This window comes from Dendrobium catenatum, unplaced genomic scaffold, assembly GCF_001605985.2.
Source record: "Dendrobium catenatum unplaced genomic scaffold, ASM160598v2 fragScaff_scaffold_716, whole genome shotgun sequence".
Classification (NCBI taxonomy): domain Eukaryota; kingdom Viridiplantae; phylum Streptophyta; class Magnoliopsida; order Asparagales; family Orchidaceae; genus Dendrobium; species Dendrobium catenatum.
The window spans coordinates 24,291,398-24,312,523 of NW_021319178.1; the positions used below are offsets into that span (position 1 = coordinate 24,291,398).

The following is a 21,126-nucleotide window of genomic DNA, read 5'->3' on the forward strand; positions in this document are numbered from 1 at the left end:
TACCAGTAAGGGAAAAGATTTAAAAAGCTTATATATTTTATCAATTTATACAGGTAAAAACACCTGCGAAAAATTAAGATTATTAGGCATCAATAAATTCGAATAATGAAAGAATTCAGACTGAAATGATCCCCACATATTTACTGGCAAATATAATAACACATTTTGCAAAAAGCCTTGCCATGTTAGGAAAAGCGTAACAGTTACTATCAACATTTTTAGTTTTGCAGCACCTGTAAGCCTAACGGTGTCGAGAAACACCATAGCTGCTGATGAAATAAACCAACGGTCAAATACTCCGACTCTACATCACAGCAAAAGAAGAAACTTCCTGCAACAGACTCTTGCCAGTGTTTAGTACAAGTCCAGAAACTTGTGAGCATAGTAGTGTCTATCTGCACTACTAATTTGATAATAACATGAAGCTTGATCAATAATTTCACTAATAAATTTGAAAATTTCTGGTTAGAGCAATCTTGAGAACCTATCTATAATCAGCACTGTGTACATGGCTAACTAGAAGCAGGGAGAATGTAATAGAAGAGAGCTAAATGATACAGCATTACTAGGTATACAAGAAAAAAAGAATGGATGCAAATATTATAAACATACAGGCAGGGCAGGGCCAACTTTGCACAAAATGCATCTTTTAAAATCTACCTAATAACCTAACAAAACTGCTGCTTCATTTGCGCACGCAAACTGGAATCTGATTTCAAATAGGAGATTTTGCAAGTGCAAGAGTATGCCACCACCCACAAGAAACATTCATGATGCGGAGGTTCTCGATTGGGACCTCAGAGGGTATGTTCCGGTCAATAGAATCACCAAGGCCAAGCTGTACAAGGGAAGACTATTCAGTAACTCCTCGAACATGTTATCAAGTTTTTAGTTTTAAAAACATTTAGTTTTAAACAGTTTTGATCAATCTGAGCTTTCAGAATAAAGTTTCATTTGGGATGACTTTTTTGTTGCTTCTTTAAACAGCATTTTAGTAGAAAAATTAAAAGTTTTATATTAGGAAGCTGCTTTAAAAAACAACAAAAAAGTCGTACCAAACGAAGCCTAAATCTAATAACCAAAATATTTATTGATCAATTCAGACGGCCTTTTGTGTGCTTCAGATAAATCGGAAGATCGGAAGACTGCCGTGTGAAACTTTATCATATGAGGTATGCGCCATAAGCTTTGAACGAGGAGGTAAAAACCCTGACTTGAAACCTATTATTTATAATATTGCCCCTTAAGGTGGGACTTTGTACCACTTAGGTATTTGGTTATAAGCAAACCAGTAGACTCAATGAGTATCTCAATACTTGTTCACAGAAGGATCATTTTCATTCGCTTATTCAACTAATTGAACAAATGTTTAAATAGAATTTTAAGACTTGAAATTTAAAATAACTTGTTTGAATATTAACCTACTCGTATATTTATATTCGCGAGCATTCTTGTTTATTATTCAACTATTATTCAACAAATAGCTTGCTAAGAGCTCGATAAAATGTCCATTAAATGATGGTTTAATTACTTATTTGATGATTTAGTGATTCAATATCCCAAGTGGTTTACATCCACATCTAGTTGCCTATTTGAACTAGGATTCCACTGGTTTCATTATGGACATAAGCATCATTTCTAAGACACTCTTAGCAAGACATGAAAGGATACCTTCTGCCAAATCACTCTAACACATTAATGGTTACTAGAGCTATTACCAATAATTAAAAGACTTGCAAATAACACAAAGAAAATAAACAACTATGACTAAGCAATTGATAGAAGATATACTCTCTAATTGTACTCAAAGGATTGTGATGAGGATGAACACTTTGATCTCTATTTGTTGATAATATATAACCTTCAGGCCGAAATTATTCTCTCTTATGACTTAAGAATAAGAGTGGAATCTCTTCATTTTAATAAAAGAGATGTAATAGTATTCTGAAGTTACATGAGTTAAAGTAAGCGGCACAAATGTGCATTTCATGGATGGCTAAAAAGGACAAAAAATTCCCAACAATACAAGATTAATTGACACCTGCGAAAAAAATAAATTCATGATAACTTGATAAGGTTTTATAATAAGCCATGAAGCCATTTATGAAGACCAAATAAAGTTTATAGAAACTCAGAAATAAAAAAGTCTTTAGCACAAAAATTTAGTAGATATAGACTGAAGCTAAACCTTATAATGACCCACTAACCCCATAAAAGCTCAGCGGTGACTCACTGATTGGCTGAGAAGTCCAATAATATTTGGATTCATAGAATAATTCAAATCATAAATAATTAAGCTCTAAATATTAAAGATATTCTATAATAAGTTTATTTTTATAACTAAAATATTTATTAATTAAAAAATTACAATATCACAATTATTGTATTTATCATATGTGAGACATTTAATGTAAATCATGCTCAATCAAATAATTTACTCAAACACCCACAAGCTAGGGGTGTCAATTCGAGTCAACGGGTCAGATTCGGGTCAAACCCGAGTTGACCCAGGCATAAACGGGTTGACCCGAACCCAACCCGATTTTACAAATGGGTTGGGATTTTCAACCGGACCCGACCCACAGGTTACGGGTTGACTCGACTCGACTCGTGGACCCAATTAAGTTCTGTCATCCATCTGGATCTGTCATCGAGGTCGAGTCGATTGCTGCAGCGCAACTCGCGAGTGCGGGCTTGCCGCTTGTGGTTCCGTCGACAAGCACGAGTCGACAAGTGGGTCTCGGCGTCTTGCCCTAGTGGCCAAGCCGTCGAGGTCAACTGGAAACTGGTTGAGGCATCGAGCAACGAGCGAGAGTGGCTGAGTGTCGTGTGAGCCTGTGACTGTCGTCCAACAATTCGATGTCTGAGTGCGGGCGGGGCATTCCGCATTCGTCGGCTTGGGTTAGGCCTGCTAAGGGCGTGGTGTGGTTCGGCGTGCAACGACAGACGGTAGTCGGCGACAACAACTGAGCGGGAGCAGTTCCTGCGACCGCGGTTGGAGAAGGTCGACCAAACTTAAACTGGTCAATTCGGGTAAAACTCGGGTTGCCGGGTTGACCCGAACCCGACCCGAAATATAAACATGTCCAAAGATAGGACCTGAACCCGACTCGTTTCTTTATCGGGTCGACCCGAACCCGGACTTTTTAAGTCGAGTTCGGGTCGGATTTTTGGGCCATGTCAAATATTGACACCCCTAACACAAACTAAGCTAATTAGTTAGAATATTCAGCTTGCTTCTTTCAAGCATCATAATTCACCATTTTGAGCTTATCCATAAGCTACACAAGCTCCATTCAAGCCTGGTGGACAAAAATCATCATCAACATAATTTAGCTAGCACCATTATAAAACATGTACAACACTTAGCAAACCATTGGATAACACCAAAAAAATTTTGTTATCATCAAATCACAAATGTCATACATAAGTCACATGGGCTCATGTATCAACAAATAGTAATCAGTATATGTGCATGATTAGGATATTGCCAAAATTTATACATATTGATTTGCAGATTTTTATAATGATGTGGGCTCCGAAAATTCGTCCCCGGCCTCCCCGTAGCTTTTCGGAGGAGTTTAAATAGATTAAGTTCCGAGATAAATTTCGGGAAGGTAGATTGGGTTTGTAGATAAGACACTACCAAAAAATTTCGTCCTCATTTTGCGAGGACTTTAGATCTGAGTTCTTGTTTCATATAGACACAAGCCCCTATAGTTAATTACCCCTCTCGGTAAGGGTAATGAGAGAGAACTTTCGATTAAGGCTAGTCGTCGATCAGATACATAAATATACATAGAAATACATGTTAGCAGCATGGGCTTAGGAATTTGAATGTTTGATATTTAAAATTGAAAATTTCACCATCTTGCACTTAAAACGGGTGGTGGGGGAATGAATGATTGACCCGATAAAGATCACATGGTTCCGTCATCCCGAGCCATCATGGTCCTTGGTCTACTTAGTCAGAGGAGATAGTCGACCCAACCTGACAGAAGGATCCTTGTCGACAGTCATGGGTTGCTTCGTCCAAAGGTACCTTGTAGACCTGGGGTGAATGTTTGCCTAAAGGGACAACTATGAATCCACCTTAGCTAATAGAGGGCTTTGTGCCCTATCTATTATATCATATTAATTCATATCTCAAGGATTTGATGTCATTAGGGAGCATACAGGCTCTGGCCATAATCATAATTTAGTGGTGTCATTTGGCGGCAAACCACCCTATTCAGAGGGCCTCGGTCACAACCGTTTATCCTGCAGTGCCATATGTCGGCAAAACTGCCGGTTAGAGGACACGTGCCACGTCCTTACTAGTAGGAGACTATTTGAGAATGAATCCTAGTGATATTCTCCACTAGACATTAGCTCTTTATGAGCTGAAGTGATTTTTAGATTTGTCCACCCCGGCAAAATGTTGCGGAGAGTGGATAAATTTTGTTTTAAGTGATTTGATAGATTATTTCAAATTTAAATATTTCATATTTTGATATTTTTTTGGAAAATTTTGGACATTTGACGGGTCTTCTATAATGACTAGTAGGAACTCGTATTTGTCATAGCCCCTCTGTATTTGCATGTAGGTGATATGTTAGATGCACGAACAGTGTTCATCAAGAAGCTTTCAAGTCTCAATAACCTTATCCAACTCAATGTTCAGAATCCGGTTGAACTAAAACTCACTCCATCTTTGAAAATAATAATTTGATCGGGCTTTCTATTCCCAGAACTTGTATAGAAATCAATAAACAACTCCTTGATTATGCCATCATCATTATTTTATGTTATTTGCTTAAATGAAGAATCAATCATTTCAAACTTAGATGACTACGTCCTTACTGATGTCATGTACTTCGAAATCTGCGATCACTGCCTTGCACTAACAACTACAACAATTGAAGGCACTTCGGGCCATCCGGGAGAATCATGCGAGATATCCATTTCTAAAATAACGTTGTAGCCCTCGAGATGATTGAAATAACATGTGTGTTTCCTATTTGTAATTGTGAGTTTAATTAAACTTTGCATTAATCTTTAACAACATATTTTCCAAATATTAATCATTAACTCTAGTGGGCGCAATGCATTATGTGTTGACATTCACTTGAATACATCTAGATGTATCACATTGTTATTTCCATTGCATGTCAAATCCTCTTGGTTGCAACTGATATGTTGATTGTGGCATGAGTCTCTTGTAGTGTCATTGAAACTCGTACAAACTCTTGTACGATCAAGAGATTCCTCACATTGACAATCTCCCGTTGCTTCTTGCATACAGGTCAATGTGCTCATTTGAATCTTGATGTTGACTACTGGCTAAACTATATTCCTTGACAATCCTTTTATGCTTATCTAGACCCTACTTGGATCTCATAGGACCTTTCTCCTTCATGGTGTTCGCAAGTAAATGTAGAAGGGATTACTGCATCTTTCTACATGATTGCCATAAAGATTACCATCAGCTTCACTTTTCTTACTCGAATGCATTCATTTGTCATTCACAGTGTATTTTCACCTTTGTTGCACATATTCTATACTTACTTGTGGACAGTGTATTGTACACATGATGAGCTTTTGTGTAGCTCGTAGGAGCTTGCATCTACAGCCTATTCTCCACCTTTGCTTGTATGAGGGTAATGTGCATGTTTGAATGATAGATACATATATCATAATCCATCATTGTTGTCTTCATATGATTTGCAACATTTGTCTATCTTTACTTATGATAAAACTATAAATGCCCATATTGGAGATGAGTTAAATCCAATGCTACTAATCCGCTATCATGCTACAAAGATTTCAAGCCATGGCTTTGTGACCAAATCATATCCTTCACAATCTTCTCTTTGTTTGCAAACAAGTTCCACTTGCAAACTCCTTATCTTCAAAGAGGATTTGTTATATGCATGATGAGTTTGATACCATATTCCTCAATATTTTAATTTCAATTGAGATGATTGTTACAAGTTAATTGTTGTTGTCCAAAAAGAAATTTTATGTCAAAGCTTGTAATCAATTTATGCATGAATCTTAATTCATTTATTTATCATTTATTTTGTCACTCCTATGGTTCATGATTTCCATATTAAGTATTAATCTTTGGTCCAAGTCAAATTTAATGTCATTTATTCAATATCCATTTAAGTTCAACATAGGTTCCATGATGTCCAAAATTGATTCAAGTCCTTTGTTGTTCAAGTAGCAAATTCAAGTTTTATGACTCATGTATTTGTTCATTTGAGTTCAAAACAGGTCCTCTGCTGTCCAAATCAAGCTCAAGTCTGAGTCTAGTTTGTTGTCACTTGCTTCAAGTCATGCTCAATCAGTGTTCAAATCAAGTTCAAGTTTGAGCTTATTTCAATTTCATTTTACTTAAGTTCAAAATCTTTATTATTTACTCATGTCTTTTTAAGCTTTAAGTTCAAGTCCAAATCTTTTGTATAGTCCTTGTTTATTTGATATCAAGTCCCTTGTATTTATTGAAAATTTCGATAGCTCCCGGCGTCTCCCCGTTTAGGGGAAACTAAGGGAAACTGAACCATCCCACCACGCTACAAGAGCGTGTATGGTTGGTGTCGGATGACACTGAGGCTGTACATCTTCGATCCCACTATGCTACAAGAGCGTGTATGGAGGCTCCAAAGAACCTGCTTAAAGAACACAAATGGTTTTCACTGCCACGCTACAAGAGCGCGTACAGGTACTTAAGGACTCCCCACCACACTACAAGAGTGTGTATAGGGCTTACCCGCGTCATTGTATGTGTCGCATCGGGTTTCCTCCTACCGTGCTACAAGAGCACGTATAGGGGATTTTCCGGCTCGACACAAATGCCAAAAACAGGGTTTTTAAAGTTTAGGACTTATATCTTCGTATAAACTGATGACGACAAGGTGGAGGTCACGAAAATTGAGAAAAAAAAAATCTATTACTCCTTTTTTATTTTCCTTTTTTTTATCTTTTTCCTTCTTTTTCTACCTTTTTTTTTCCTTTTTTTTATTTTTTTGCATTTTCATTTTCTCTTTTTCCTTCTTTTTCCTTCGTATAGACTGATGACGACAAGGTGGAGTAAATTCAATCAATATTGTCCAAATTAATTTATTTCTCTCACATGTGGTATTATCCTTACCTTCACCATAATTTGTATTTGTGTTTTCACTTATATAGCTTTTGTGCTAGTGTAATTATTGTCATAACTTATATAATTGAGTTAAAAATTTCTATTATACCTAATAGTAATAAACTCATTCACTTGGTTAATATCTTAGGCTAAACATAAGTTAATTTGTACAGTTTCACTTATAGGATTCAATTAATCAATTATAAGTTATATTGTGTAAAATACATGTACACTCCAAATATTAGTTTACACATTGTGTATATAATATCTCCTATAGGTTGTTAATTTAATTATTATATTTATAGCTTCCCATTGTGATTCTTTTCAACTATATTTTTTTTTTTTGGTTTGAGGGTATGCTCCAGTGGAAGATAAGATTAGAGAAAGTCGTCTTAGATAGTTTGGTCATATAAAATGGCGGCCTTCCGATGTCACAGTCAGGAAAATAGATGTATTAGATCTGACTTATGTTAAAAAAGATAGAGGTAGATCTAAAAATACTTGATTAGAAAATATTAGAAATGACATTCCTTTATTAGATTTAAATGAAATTTTAAATTTAACAGGTCACAATGGAGAAAAAGGATTCATTTAGCCGACCCCACATAGTGGGATAAAGGCTTGATATTGTTGTTGTTGTTTAAGGGTATGAATTGGTGGATTTCAAAAGAGAAGTGTCTCATATTCATCTTCCTTCCCCATTCGTGTGTAATTAATTATAATTTTTTAGTGCACGCCTAAAGAGAGCAGATTCTTATGTAATTAGGACCTTTAATCCATTAAACTTTATTTCTTTTGTGCATCACATTCATTGTATCATCTAGACTCATAAGTGCCTTGTATCATATTTATTGATTTTTGCTCACTTGAGTAGGGCTCTGGGCCCCATCAGGGCACAATGACCCAATATTGGTTTATGATATTTCATTACGATCATGCTGACTAAGGGCCAGGTTATATCCACGCAGAGGCAATGTAAATCATAAAAAAGTTCTCATTTATAAGTATGCTAAAGAATCAAATATGTTAATCTCAAGAGAAAGGAAATATAGTAATTAATTATAAATTCTTTTCATGCCCTGCTAAAGTTTGACATCAGAGTGTCTATTTGACATTACATATAAGAAAAGGTTTAATCAATTATTATTCTATTTAATCAGCGTCTTCTAGATCCACTTAATTGAGTTGCAAATGAAATTAATATTACAAGTAAATCCGTAAGATCAACCAAAATGAAAGTAATGATGAATCATCTAGCAGTAGATTATTATATATTACAAAATGACTCTCCAAATGAAGAACTATTGGAAGAACCCTACAATGAAGTTTGGAATTTTACACAATTCATATTAAGAGTGTAAAAAAGCATAAAATAAATGTGCCAAATTTTGTTCAACTAGACTGAAAATCAACTATTCTCAAATTTTTTAACATTAAAAAAAGGTTCAAATTCAACTCATTTATCAGATAACCGAAATAAAGATAATATTTAAAATTGATGAGCCTTAGAAGCATCACTAGTTTTTTTTATTAATGAATCTGATTATATGAAAAATAAGATATCTGAAAACCAATAAAAACACTAGTTTTTAAGTGTGTGTGCGCGCACGCATGTGTGTACCATTTCATGTATCTTATCTAGGAAAACTAGTAAATACACTTTAAAATTATGAGCGATCCATACTTTAAATTCTGCAACACTTAGAAAATATACTTTTACTTACTTTTACTAAAATAAAAAAAATATTCATGAGAGAGAAGGATGGAGGGAGAATAGCACATAAAATAAAGACAATTAAACTATTCATAAGTTAACTTCTAGTTACTAGCACATTGCATTACTTTCATACCTGGCCATATTTGTTCCATCCCCAGCAAAAAACTCTGCTATCCTCTGTAAAATAAAATGCAACGTCGGTGATAAAGCCATACATTGATGTAACATTAAAATGATTCACCCAAAAGCTTTTATCATATTCTTTACAAAGTGCACAATCCTCTCCAATTTAAATTTTCGAAAACTACCTGTAACTATGGCACTGTGGCGAGCACCACAGGAAACAATTTTCGCATTCATACTCTCTAATGATGGGGCATCCAATAGTTTGGGAAGTGTCTGCAATAAGAAGTAACAATAAGATACAATATGAAGTCCAATTCACAGCATTCCAAAAAGGTATGATGCACAGTTGACGACGATGGCTAGCTATTTAAAATTAAAAGTCAAACCTCTGCTTGATCTAGACCGGTTCCTAGCTGTCCAAACTGATTTCCGCCAAATGCATAGACACCACCATCAACTGAAATACACAGTGTGTGCCATAAACCAGCAGCAACTCCGAGCAAACTGACGCCCAAAAGAGAAGAAACACATTTTGGACTGAGTTCATCATCTGTAGATCCATTCCCGCACTGGATATTGAGCACACAGGTAAAAATTACAAAAGAGCAAACTGAATGATTAGTCATTCCATGTGACCTCAAGATTTAAGAGAAAATTATGAAGGATTAAAAGTCAATATCTCCATGATACAAGGAACCTCATCTTCAACAATATACTTGCTTTATCTCCATCCTTTCTACTATACCTACATATTAATCCTGGAAAGCAGTTAATATTAAGGTGGAGTAGGACACAACATAAGGTAGTAATCAATGATTCAAAGGGTTGTACATCAAAATTATTTTGCTCTATTCTTATAGTCAATGTCAATCTAGAAGTAATATTCAAGATGACAAAATAGCTAAAGGTTCACAATATGCTCTGCAGTCATAAAGCAGAAATCAACCCATCATACTAAATTTGATCGGAAGTAAATTGACAAAAGCAAAAGAAGTTAAGTAGTTCAGCACAGAGCTACTGTGCTATCCAAAATATATTCTCCTGAAAGGAGAAGAAAATGACCGTCAGCAAATTATCTCACTGTACAAAAGCAAGGTTGGACTCAGATTTACCACAGCAAATTAAATCAATCGGCTACCGAAATGTATATGTTGGGATTACTCCAAAACTTTAATGATCTTAATCCTTATTATATTTCATATGAGAGAACAATTTGGAGAATGTTTTAAAATCAAGTGCTCGGCAGGACAGGTTAGAAAGGTGTCAAAATAAATATTACCGATCATCAAAATTAAGTACAAAGTTAATTATATAAAGATGAAGAGTACAAATGTAAATTATTTGATTAGGATCACATAACAAACTTCCTAGTAGCCTTCCTTCCTAATCTAAGGAGCATACATAAGTAGAACTTGTGCACATTCTCAAATCAAATACTAAGTGACTATATTAGCTTAAAAGTATAGCACATAAGCAAGTATTTCACTAGGAAACCTTTACAACTTGTTTGAGTTGGCCCATGTTAACATAGGGAAATCTCCACATAGAAATACTTTGTAGATGGTAAGAAGGGAATGTCATTTGGGTGCTCCCTAGAACATTACCCTCATTCCCCTACCTCCTGCTAAAGCCGATCTTGCAATCTCTTCCTTGCTTGCATGCAACCCAAATCCAACAGATAAACCTCATGCAACCTCCAGCATCCATCCCATCTTCCCTCCCCTCTTGCCTGCCCGCCTACCACCCACTTGCTCCAGCATGCAATTGAGCCACATGCAAATCCCCCAACCCTTCCACTGAATCCCTCCTTCGTATCCCGAAGCTACCGCTCCTACACGATCCTCGCTCACTATTACTCAACATGCAATCGTACCACACAATCTCATTAGGTCAAAATGATGCTTAAATTTACTACCAGCAAGAGAACTTCATAGTACAAATTTTGCACTCTAGCATGGTACCATTGAATTTAAACATGCATTTTTTGTGCGCTTGATATGGCTATTTTCTTACGCTCTAAATATCATTGTAATACAACTTAGCACCAAGATAGGTCAGACCATACAACCTAAACCTGATATTGTGCTTAAATTTGTTCTGAAATATTTCTCGCAGCCTAGAAGCTAACTCTTCCCACTTCCACAAAATGTGATTCTTCAACACTAGCAAATAAATAATTGGAGAAACCTATTAAGTGAAAATTATGTAAGTTTATATTGTATTATATTCCAATAAAAATGTATGTTTTAGTTGATGTTGTGCAGGAATGTTTCAGAAAAAAGTCAAAAAGTTACAAAGTTAGAACAAGCATTGCAGCACCCCAGACACGCTGGAACTAGATATCGCAATGCTCAAGTCTCAGAAAAATTAAAATTAATTCAACGTCCGGCTAAAAAACAGTCAGGGCCGCAGCGCTATTGGCGCCTCAACACCACAAAAGAAACGCCTCCACTCACTACTCTCGATCATTTTTGCAAATAATTCAACGCTGAAGCGTCGACCTCCAGAGCGCCGCAATGCCAAAGGACGTGTTTGAGCGCCACGATGCCCAATCTTTTGCAGCTCCAGGACAGGGCAATTAAGAATGGTTTACTAGGGAAATGTTGGGTCGGGTCAACTCAATGCCACAGCTAAAAGTCAACAGCGCCAAGGCGCTTGTTAATCATTGTAACGCCACAATGCTACCCTATCGAGCGTCGTGGTGCCTGAGTCAGTTTATATGAGTAAATATAAATAATTTTTTGTTCTTTTGAGGAAATGGACGGAAAAGAGTGTGGAGAAATGTTTAGTGGAGTGGTTGGTCATCTATGTAGTGGGCAAAACAACACTTAGAAGTGGAAGAGAGATTGGAGATAAAAAGTGTGAAGAAGAAACCACTCCGGAAAGAGTCCATCTGCAGGATCTGTGTGGGATTCTCAAATCCGGGTGATATTTTCTTCATTCTCTTTTTTGTATCTTTTCTTGAAAGCAAGTGATGAAAAATATTTTGTTCCAAATTAATTCTATGGTTGACTAACTATTTTATTTTGGGCTGATGATGTGAATAATCTTTTTTTTTCCTAATATAAACTTATATATATGTGTGTGAGTGTGTGTGTGAATGATAGTTCTCAATTACTCACGTGCTTAATTTAATTCTATGTAATGGCCACATATGAAGTTAAAATTTAGTGTGACGGAGGAATATTGAAATAATGAGGATTGAGATAGAAAACTTTCATGCTTAGACATAGGATGAATATGATTATGGGATCTATGGAGATAGAATCACTGTAGAGAGGTGAAAACATTTCTTTACATCCTTACAAACTCGACAAAGATATGAGGGTGCATATGGTCTGATTCACAACTATTGTAGATGAATCTAGTTAGGAAAACATAGGTTCATTCACTATCATCAGTCCAAAACATCTTAATTCTGGTTATTTTCACTTTTTACTTCATTTTTTCAGTAGTAGTAGCACCTCACTGAGGGACACTCAGAAGTGCTCAAACTATCCAATGTTGGGCTTTACATTTTAGCAATCTAATGTTGGGCTTGAATCACTGACCACCCACAACTGTGTCCCGCTGGGGAGGATGTCTCTTTTCATCTAAACTAGTACGGGTTGATTCCAAATCACCCTATAAGCCCTCATCCTTCGGGCAATTCCTCCAACACTCACCTTTATTTCATAGAGTAGATACATTTTGTGGCTTGAGTAAGCAATACTAGGGACGGTTGTAGCACACTTGTGTCCTCATGAGATCAATACTCTTCTCATACATTTTATTACTTGATCGGCAAATGCACGTGCGTAGCTAGGAATATCGCATGCATATATAGTAGTAGAAAATCTCCATCAAATCTTTGGCGTCGTTCCCGAGACACAAAGGTGTAATTTTTGCAATTTCCTTTATATTGCCCAAAAATTGTACCATATTTATTATTTTATCCCGCTTTTATTGTTTAATTTTTAATTGGTTAGTTGTATTTGCATTTGTATTTATCAATTGTGAAATTGTGAACTTTTGATTGTTTTTGCAGTTGTTGTTTCATCTATTTTTCAATTTCTTTTCATATATTATTTTTTGTTTGTGTATGCATTGTAGACCTAGTAAGGAATATATGTTGTTTGGCCTAGAAATAGAAAGGGCCCTTACAAAAATAAAAAAAATTAAAAAGACTGTAGATTTAGATATGATCGAACCAAATCCAGATCAAGACCAACCTAGACCTCTTAGGGAGAGTCAATCCATTAGTAGATGGAATCCATCAGAACATCAACCGACATACTATTCAAGCTAATAACTTTGAGCTAAAATCTGTTATTATCCAAATGGTTTAGAATTCTTAGTTTGGGTGAACTTTTATTGAGGAGCCAAATTTATATTTAGCTAGTTTCTTGATTTTTGCAATGTTTAAGTACAATGTAGTCAGTGATAATGCCACTAGACTTCAATTGTTTTCATTTTTTTAAAAGGACAAAGCTAAATTGTGGTTGATTTTTTTGCCTTCAGGCTCTATAACCACATAAAATGAGTTAACACATAAGTTTCTAGCAAAGTACTTTTCATCTTTAAAAATAACGAAGTTTAGGAATGATATTATTTCATTTTTTTCAATATGATGGAGACTCAATTTATGAGAGCTGAGAAAGATTTAAGGAAATACTTAGAAAGTGCTCTCATTATGCTTTGTCTGATTGGTTGATGATTCAAACATTTTATAATAGACTTGTAGAATCCCTTAGGTCTATAATTGATGTAACATTTGGAGGATCTTTGATGTTAAAACCTTTTAATGAGGCTTATGCTTTGATAGAGGAACTGACAACAAACAACTTCTAGTGGCCTTCTGATAGGGTAAACCCTAAGAGAGTAGCAAATATCTATAAGTCGGATGCTTTAACTATTTTGACTGCTCAGGTAGTGGCCATATCTAAGTTAGACAATCTTAGAATTAGTATAGCCTAAAGTTCACCTATGCATTTGGATGAGAATAACTTAAATTCTGCTAGTGATTCTATTGCTCAAGAGATAGAGAAAATGATAGCCCTCAACAGCTTGTAGTGAACCCTAGACCTTATTATCCCCCAGGCTTTAATCAGATTAATCAATATAAAGATAGGAAGAGACCTTTGAAATATTTAGTGCTTCATATGGGAAATCAATTGCATAGTCAAGTTGTTGTCATTAGGAATTTAAAGAATCAATTACGGCAATTAGAAATTTAATTTAGCAGTACACTACATGGCATATTACCCAGCACCACTAAAGTTAATCCTAAGGAATAAGGGAAAAAACAAAGTATGAATCTGTTGAGGAATAGTAGTGATGTGACAGCCAAAATGACAAATCTAGGCAAGTTTGGCTGAAAACTACATACTTAGCGCTGTTTGGAAGGCAACTCAATCCTATTGTGTTAAATCCTAGTGTTGTTTGTATAAAATGTTTTTGGTTATTTTATGTTTTATGTACATTGTGAAAATTATTGTGTGTGTTTGTCATGAGTTTACTAATTGTGATTTTATATTAAAGGATTATATTTTTTTTTTCGAGCATTTTGAATCTGCACTAAAACTGAGCTAGTGCCACGACATTAGGCTTTAGATCATCGTAACATTAATGCTTCAAGCACTGCAACATCTAGGTTTAAGGATGCAGTGCTACAGTCTCGAGAAAATTCATGTTAAATGCAATGCTGCACTGTTGCACATTCAAGCACCGCAATGCAACTTAAGTTCACGTAGTGCTTAAGCACCTTACTAGAGTCATCTAAAACACCAACAGTGACACAAAGGGAGTTAACTAAGGAAGGATGACCTAAACCCATAGAAGTGGAACCCATAATGATATACAACAAGATAGAATAAATTAGTTTCTCAACATCTATAGAGTGACCCACATGGATAACATAGTTTAAAATCATTCTTTATTTGGTCACCTCACTAATATTCTTGCTTAGCAAAAATCGGGCAGAAATAAAATAGTGCAAAGCTTTTGAAATCTGGTTTAGGTTAGATGCTAGAAAATTAATTAAATTTCCCTCTCTCCTTCCACACAGCTCCACTATGGGGTCCAATCAAAACTCTTAAGTAATTCCTGGGGGTCAATGGGTGTTTGAACAAAGAGAGAATAGCAATCAAATTCTATGTCCCAACGTTTGTAAATTTGGTTAATGCTAGCATGATCAAATGGAACCCATTTCCTCCTCAAAAAACATTTGTTGTTTTGGGCCTCATTTATGTTGGCAAAGAATTCCCCAACAACATTAACTATACAGGCAATGGGCTCTTCACTCAGTGTTTCCCATTACCTACTAACAATATTACCCAAGATACCCCCCCCCCACATTTTGAAACTCTCTCGGGGATAAGTTGCTTACTGACAAAAAGTTGGGCATAACACTCATCTGCCTCAGCTGAAATAAAACTCTTTTTTGTCAAAAGATGAAGCCCTCTTCTTACTCGCATGTGCCTTAGGGGCTATGAAGTTGAGCAAGGATAGGAAGAAATTACAAAAATAGCACTAAACAGAGGGAAAGTGGCACTACAATGCACAGTGAAGAAAATGGTTAACAGCTTCTCCTATTTATAGAAATCGACTAGCGATGCAGCGCTGACGTTGGAACTTGAAGCGTTAGCTTTTTTGGCAAAGGAACCGCCGCGGCATTTGACACACACGAGTGTTGTGGCGCTGGGAAACACTGCCGCGACGGCGCTCCAACTAACAAAATTATGGTTTTGACTCAATGCTATGGTGCTAAAGGGAAGCGATGTGGCAATCAATAATTTTCATAATGAAAAGGTTATCGGTTACAGCAGCGGTGAATGCAATGAATCGTTACTGTAGATAATATTGTTTTAGCAATGTGCCAATACAAATATTGGAAGCTAAACAAACACGTGCTATACAAAATTACAAATGGATAGAAGATAAACATTTAGAGATATGGCCAAATAAATCTATGAATCATCATGGTTAACAATCATCTTAAATGATCAAATAATCAAGTGGCAAATGATAACTAAAATGTACGATAACCATTTTCATTGTTATAAGCAATAGATGACTTCTATTACTTCAATTTCAAGGTGCAAAATTTCAATATTTTGCATCGGAAACCAAACAGTTTGAATGATATAACACGTTTAATAGGAATCAGGCAACACCATAGCATAGATTTAGCTGCTGTGGAAGAAGACAAACTGAATATCAAAGCTGTAAATCAACTGTAAATGCACAGTGCTATATAATCTAACCAACTATGCTCACCTGTCCATAAAGTCCCCAACCAAATGTAAGTACTGCACCACTATCTGCAAATTCAAGAAGGGAGTAAGCAAATAACATTAGAAAACGAATTCATGATTAACCCAAAAATGAATTCCAACTTAAGTGGGAGCAAATGACGTTAGGGAATGTATCATTGTCTAGATACAAGACCATTCAAGTATTCCTGGGGTTCTGGCATCTTGAATTTGGCTGAAATTTGAGATTTTATAGGTTTTCTTTGGGCTATAGCGGCGTCTAGAGATTTGGGAGAGATTGATCCTCCTCTCAAATTGAAGATCAATTGTATCTTGCAATTTTCCGTTTCTATTTCATCAAATAATACAAATTATCTACTGCTTTCGTGATTTAGTGTGGATTTTTGTGGAGAATTCTCGTTGTTCTCCGAAGATTAACAGAAAATACTTGGGATCTACAAGTGTTTCCTAACACATTGTTGATGTCGTGAGTCAATTCAGGCATAATCTTACAGAATTGTGGGCTCCGAAAATTCGGCCCCAGCCTCCGCCCGCGCTAATTGTGCTTTTTGCTTTGGCGAGGGGAGTTTTAATGGAATTAAGTTCCGGGGTAAATTTTGGAAGGCAGATGGGTTTGTAGATAAGACACTACCCAGAGATTTCGCCCTCATTTTGCGAGGACTTTATGATCTGAGTTCTGGTTTCCTATAGGCGCAAGCCCCTATAGTTAATTACCCCTCCTGATAACGAGAGAGAACTTTCGATTAAGGCTAGTCGTCAATCAGATATGTAGAGATACATAGCATCTAGCATATAGTAGCAGCATTGGACATTTGGAATGGTTGGAGAATTTGAGAATTTGTGTGTTGGAGGTTCAAAGTTTGACATTTAAAATTAGAAATTTCACTATTTTGCACTTAAAGCGAATGGTGGGGGAATGGATGATAGACCCGATCAAGATCCCATGGTTTCGTCATCCCGGGCCATCATGGTCCCTGGTATACTTAGTCAGAGGAGTGATAGGAAATACCAACCTGACAAAAAAATCCTTGTCGGCAGCCATGGGTTGCTTCGTCCTAGGGTACCTGGTAGACCTGGGGTGAATGTTTGTCTAAGGGGACAAATTTGAATCCACCTTAGCTAACAGAGAGCTTTATGCCCTATCGATTATATCCTATTGATTCATATCTCAAGGATTTGATGCCAACAAGGAGCGTATTGGCTCTGGTCATAACCAGTATTTCGTGGTTCCATTTGACGGCAAAATCACTCGGTTCAAAGGGCCCCGGGTCATAACCGTTTATCCTGCGGTGCCATTTGGCGGCAAAATCGCCGGTTATATGACACATACCATGTCCTTATTGGCAGGAGATTGTTTGAGAATGGATCTTAGTGATATTTTCGACAAGGCATTAGCTCCATGTGAGCTGCAGTAGATTTTAACTTATCCACCCCTACAAACTGTTGCGGAGGGTGGATGTATTTTGTTTTAAGTGATTGATAGATGATTTTGAATTTAAATATCTGGAATTGGAGATTTGTTGGGTTTTGGACTTTGTGGAGTTTTGGATTTTGAATGAACATTTGGGTGGCATTTGAAAACATTTGTGAACCCCTCCGATTGAGATCATCGTTCAACATGGCCATCATCGGGGTATGGGGTCATTTCCATTCGTTGATTGAATCTTGTCGAACCTATCAATTTGCTGATAGGAGATCAGGTTTCGTAGGTTTTGTGCTCTTGTTTGTGAATTTTCTTGATTATAAGCCTTGAAGGCCTAATATGAATGTATTAAAACAAATACACTGGTCGCCACAACCGTGTATTTGTTCGAAGGTTCGAACCCTGTCGACCCCTATTGATCCGTATAGGAGGATCGGGTTCGAACTTGAATTCACTTATCGACCCACGCAGCATCCCTAGGCGTCACGTGTGTACCAATAACATGCTCCCCGGGGCCCATGCTAGTTGAGATTGTATTTACCCCTTTAGTGTACCTATGTTTATACAAACTAAGGTGCATTTGTAGTACTTAGAAATATTTTAGTTGTGCAGGCAATTGCCATCTGAATACACACAACATTTCATTTAAGAGCTTATACACGCCTTCTGTCCGCTAGTACGAGTATTGCGGATCCGGTGGCGAGTAATCTTGATGTTGACTCCCCTTTCTTATTCAACCGGGAGGGTTTCTTCTGGACTTTGAAGTCCGCTGATTTAAAAAAAAGAACTTTTGAGATCATCGGTGTAGTGGACTTGTTACTTCCGGTGTTTGTAGATACCAAAACTGTTTTATTCCTGAGTGTAGGGTCAAGAAGGGACTTTGGAACACCATAAAGTTTAGTTCGAATTTGCTCAAGCATCTCTTCCATTCCTTCAAGGGGGTGTCCTTTTTCGTACATCGAGTTGCCCTTGTACCCTACGTACTTATAGATCTTAATCACCGTTGTCGTAGGTGATATCTGTACTTGTGCCCACAATGGTTTGTTATACCTATGATATATCCACTGTTGTTATCCACAACCAGCTCATATTCATTTGCAGGGACCCGTTGTATCCACCATGACCTCTTGAAAATGTTCGTAGGAGAGCCATTTGCACTAGTATCATCTCCACCTTTCACCAATCTCAGGTGGTCGTTCTGATGTATTTGCACTTGTTTGCAGGGATGGATCTTTGACTGCTACATATGGGTAGGACTCGTACACCTTACAACTGTCTGTTGCTTCTTACCATTATGGTGCATTGACTTTGTGGGGACTGTTGTATTTACTACGACCTCTTGGGAATATTCGTAGGAGAACCATTATCCTTGCATCACGTCCACCTTTCACCAATCTCAGGTGGTTCGGTGATTGTATTTGTTTATAGGGGACGAGTTCTCCACTATTGATCTCCAGTATCGCCTTCTTCAATCAACAGGCGTTTGTAGGGATTGTTTTAGGAATTCATGCATCGAGGTCTTGTAATGTACTTTGAGTCACTTTTGACCGTACGAATGCTCTTGTAATTTGAACTCCCTTGCACAAGATTCAAGCTTTGTCCTTTGTATATGTTTGAGTCCGAGTTAAGTTTCACTTAGACTCAGGTTCATCGAGATTACAAATCCCCGCTTAATGTCGTACAGTTCGAATTCAAGTGCTCGTTTAAGTCTGGTTCATACTTGGATTCCTGTGCTGCTCTTGAGTTCAGACCTCATTCACGTTCAAGTCTTAGTTCAATTCATTTCACTTTCAAATTGAGATTGAGTGCACTTGAGTCCGAGTTAGTTACACAAGTTCACTGGTCCCTTGCATTCAATCTGATTCGAGCTCAAAGTACTTGTTTAAGTGCTTGTTCAGGATCTTCTGAAGTCCTTGCAAGTTCAATTGAATACTCAATTTAGTTTGAATTTGATCCCAGTTTGATTTTACTTTATTTGAGTTTTGACCTTTAGAAATCATTTAATTTTTGTTATGATTTAGATCCACAAGTCCACTGCGTTCAATCAAGTTCCCTTGCGTGTTCAACTTGTTCGAGTCATGTTCTATGTCCCCTGTAGTCTGAATCTTGTTCAAGTTCAATGTCCACCACATTTAGCTCATTTGAATTTGAGTTCGAGCCAATGTGCAATTTAGATTTGGATTCATGTAACTTTGCCTTAGGCTCAATTTCATGTTCAAATTAAGTTCCAAATTTTGTCCAAAATATTGCAAGTTCAAGCTCTCCAAAATTTGTCAGAATCCTCGATTTCAGTGGAAATTTTGGCAGCCTCCCGGCATCTCCCCCATTTAGGGGAAAAACCAAGAGGCAACCTTCCCCTCAACGCTACGTGAGCGCTTCAGGTAGGTGTCAAAAATGACACCGCGATCACAAATATTTTTTTTTATCCCCGCCCGCTACGTGAGCGTTTAAGAGTGTTTTATTTTTGTTTGTCATTATTTTATCCCCCTCGCGCTACATGAGCACTCCGAGGATTTACCCATCTCGTTGCAAAAGCCGCGCCGGTTTCCCTCCCTACAACACTACGTGAGCACGTAGGGGGTTTGTCGGCTCGTCGCAAGCATCGAGGATAGGATTTTAGGTGACTGCCCACCTCGTCGTAGGCTTCAGGCTAGTTTCCCTCCCCACAATGCTACGTGAGCGCGTAGGGGATTTGCCAGCTCATCTTGAACGTCGAGGATAGGACTTTAGGCGATTGTCTGCCTCGTCGTAGGCGTCGGACTAGCTTCCCTCCCCGCAACGCTACGTGAGCGCGTAGGGGGTTTGTTAGTTCGTCGCCAACGTCGAGAGCGGAAATCTGAGGGCCGAGGGGTCACTCGCTTACCTCGCCGCAAGTGTCGCACCGGTTTCCCTCTTACCACGCTCAATAAAGGCATGCATAGATGGTTTGCCGGCCCAACACGCCAGTCGAGGCAAGAGAGGAAGAGATTTGTTTTTTTGCAAAATATTTTTTAAATAATAATAATAATAATTGTTATTATTATTAATATTATCATTAATGTTATATTTAATAACAATAATAATAATAATAATAATAATAATAAAACCTATACCTAAGGAGAGTCAGGTATGGAGGTCGGGTGAGGGAGGAGCTCGGGTTAGAGAGCTCGGCTAGGAGGGGCGACGTCAACTGGAGATCGATCCAGTCGCGAACTCGAGAGGGAGGAGGAGATTGGTCCAGACGGGATAGGGACGACCGAGAGGTCGGGTAAGGGTCGCAGCTTCGGGACGGAGGTTTGCGGGAGGAGGAGATCTGGAGGCTTGCGGCTTCGATGGAGATGAAGGTGTCGGGCCCAGGGCAGATCGGAAGAAGCGGAGGGGAGAGCAGAGGCGACGGAATAGGGGCGTAGGCAATGGAGGTCGGCTCAGGTAAAGCTTTCCTTCTCTCCTTACTTCTCTCTCTCTCTCTCTCTCTCTCTCTCTCTCTCTCTCTCTCTCTCTC

At 37.5% G+C, this 21,126-nt stretch overlaps 1 protein-coding gene across 3 annotated transcripts in view; it reads right to left on the reverse strand.

Annotated features, from left to right (window-relative positions):
- Positions 1-407: 407 nt before the first annotated feature.
- The window catches only part of LOC110114151 (RCC1 domain-containing protein 1), a 21,031-nt gene continuing 312 nt past the window's right edge, over positions 408-21,126 (reverse strand). The window contains exons 1-6 of one of the 3 annotated variants that reach the window (XM_028696196.1): positions 16,227-16,256; positions 9,660-9,714; positions 9,356-9,538; positions 9,152-9,242; positions 8,977-9,020; positions 408-838 (exon numbers count right to left, since the gene is read on the reverse strand). In XM_028696196.1, coding sequence (XP_028552029.1) covers positions 716-838; positions 8,977-9,020; positions 9,152-9,242; positions 9,356-9,538; positions 9,660-9,714; positions 16,227-16,234 — 504 coding nt within the window. In that variant the 5' untranslated portion in view covers positions 16,235-16,256 and the 3' untranslated portion in view covers positions 408-715. Of the gene's footprint in view, positions 839-8,976; positions 9,021-9,151; positions 9,243-9,355; positions 9,728-16,226; positions 16,261-21,126 lie in introns of those variants that run through there. The other 2 variants (XM_020846928.2, XM_028696195.1) reach the window with 2 other exon arrangements.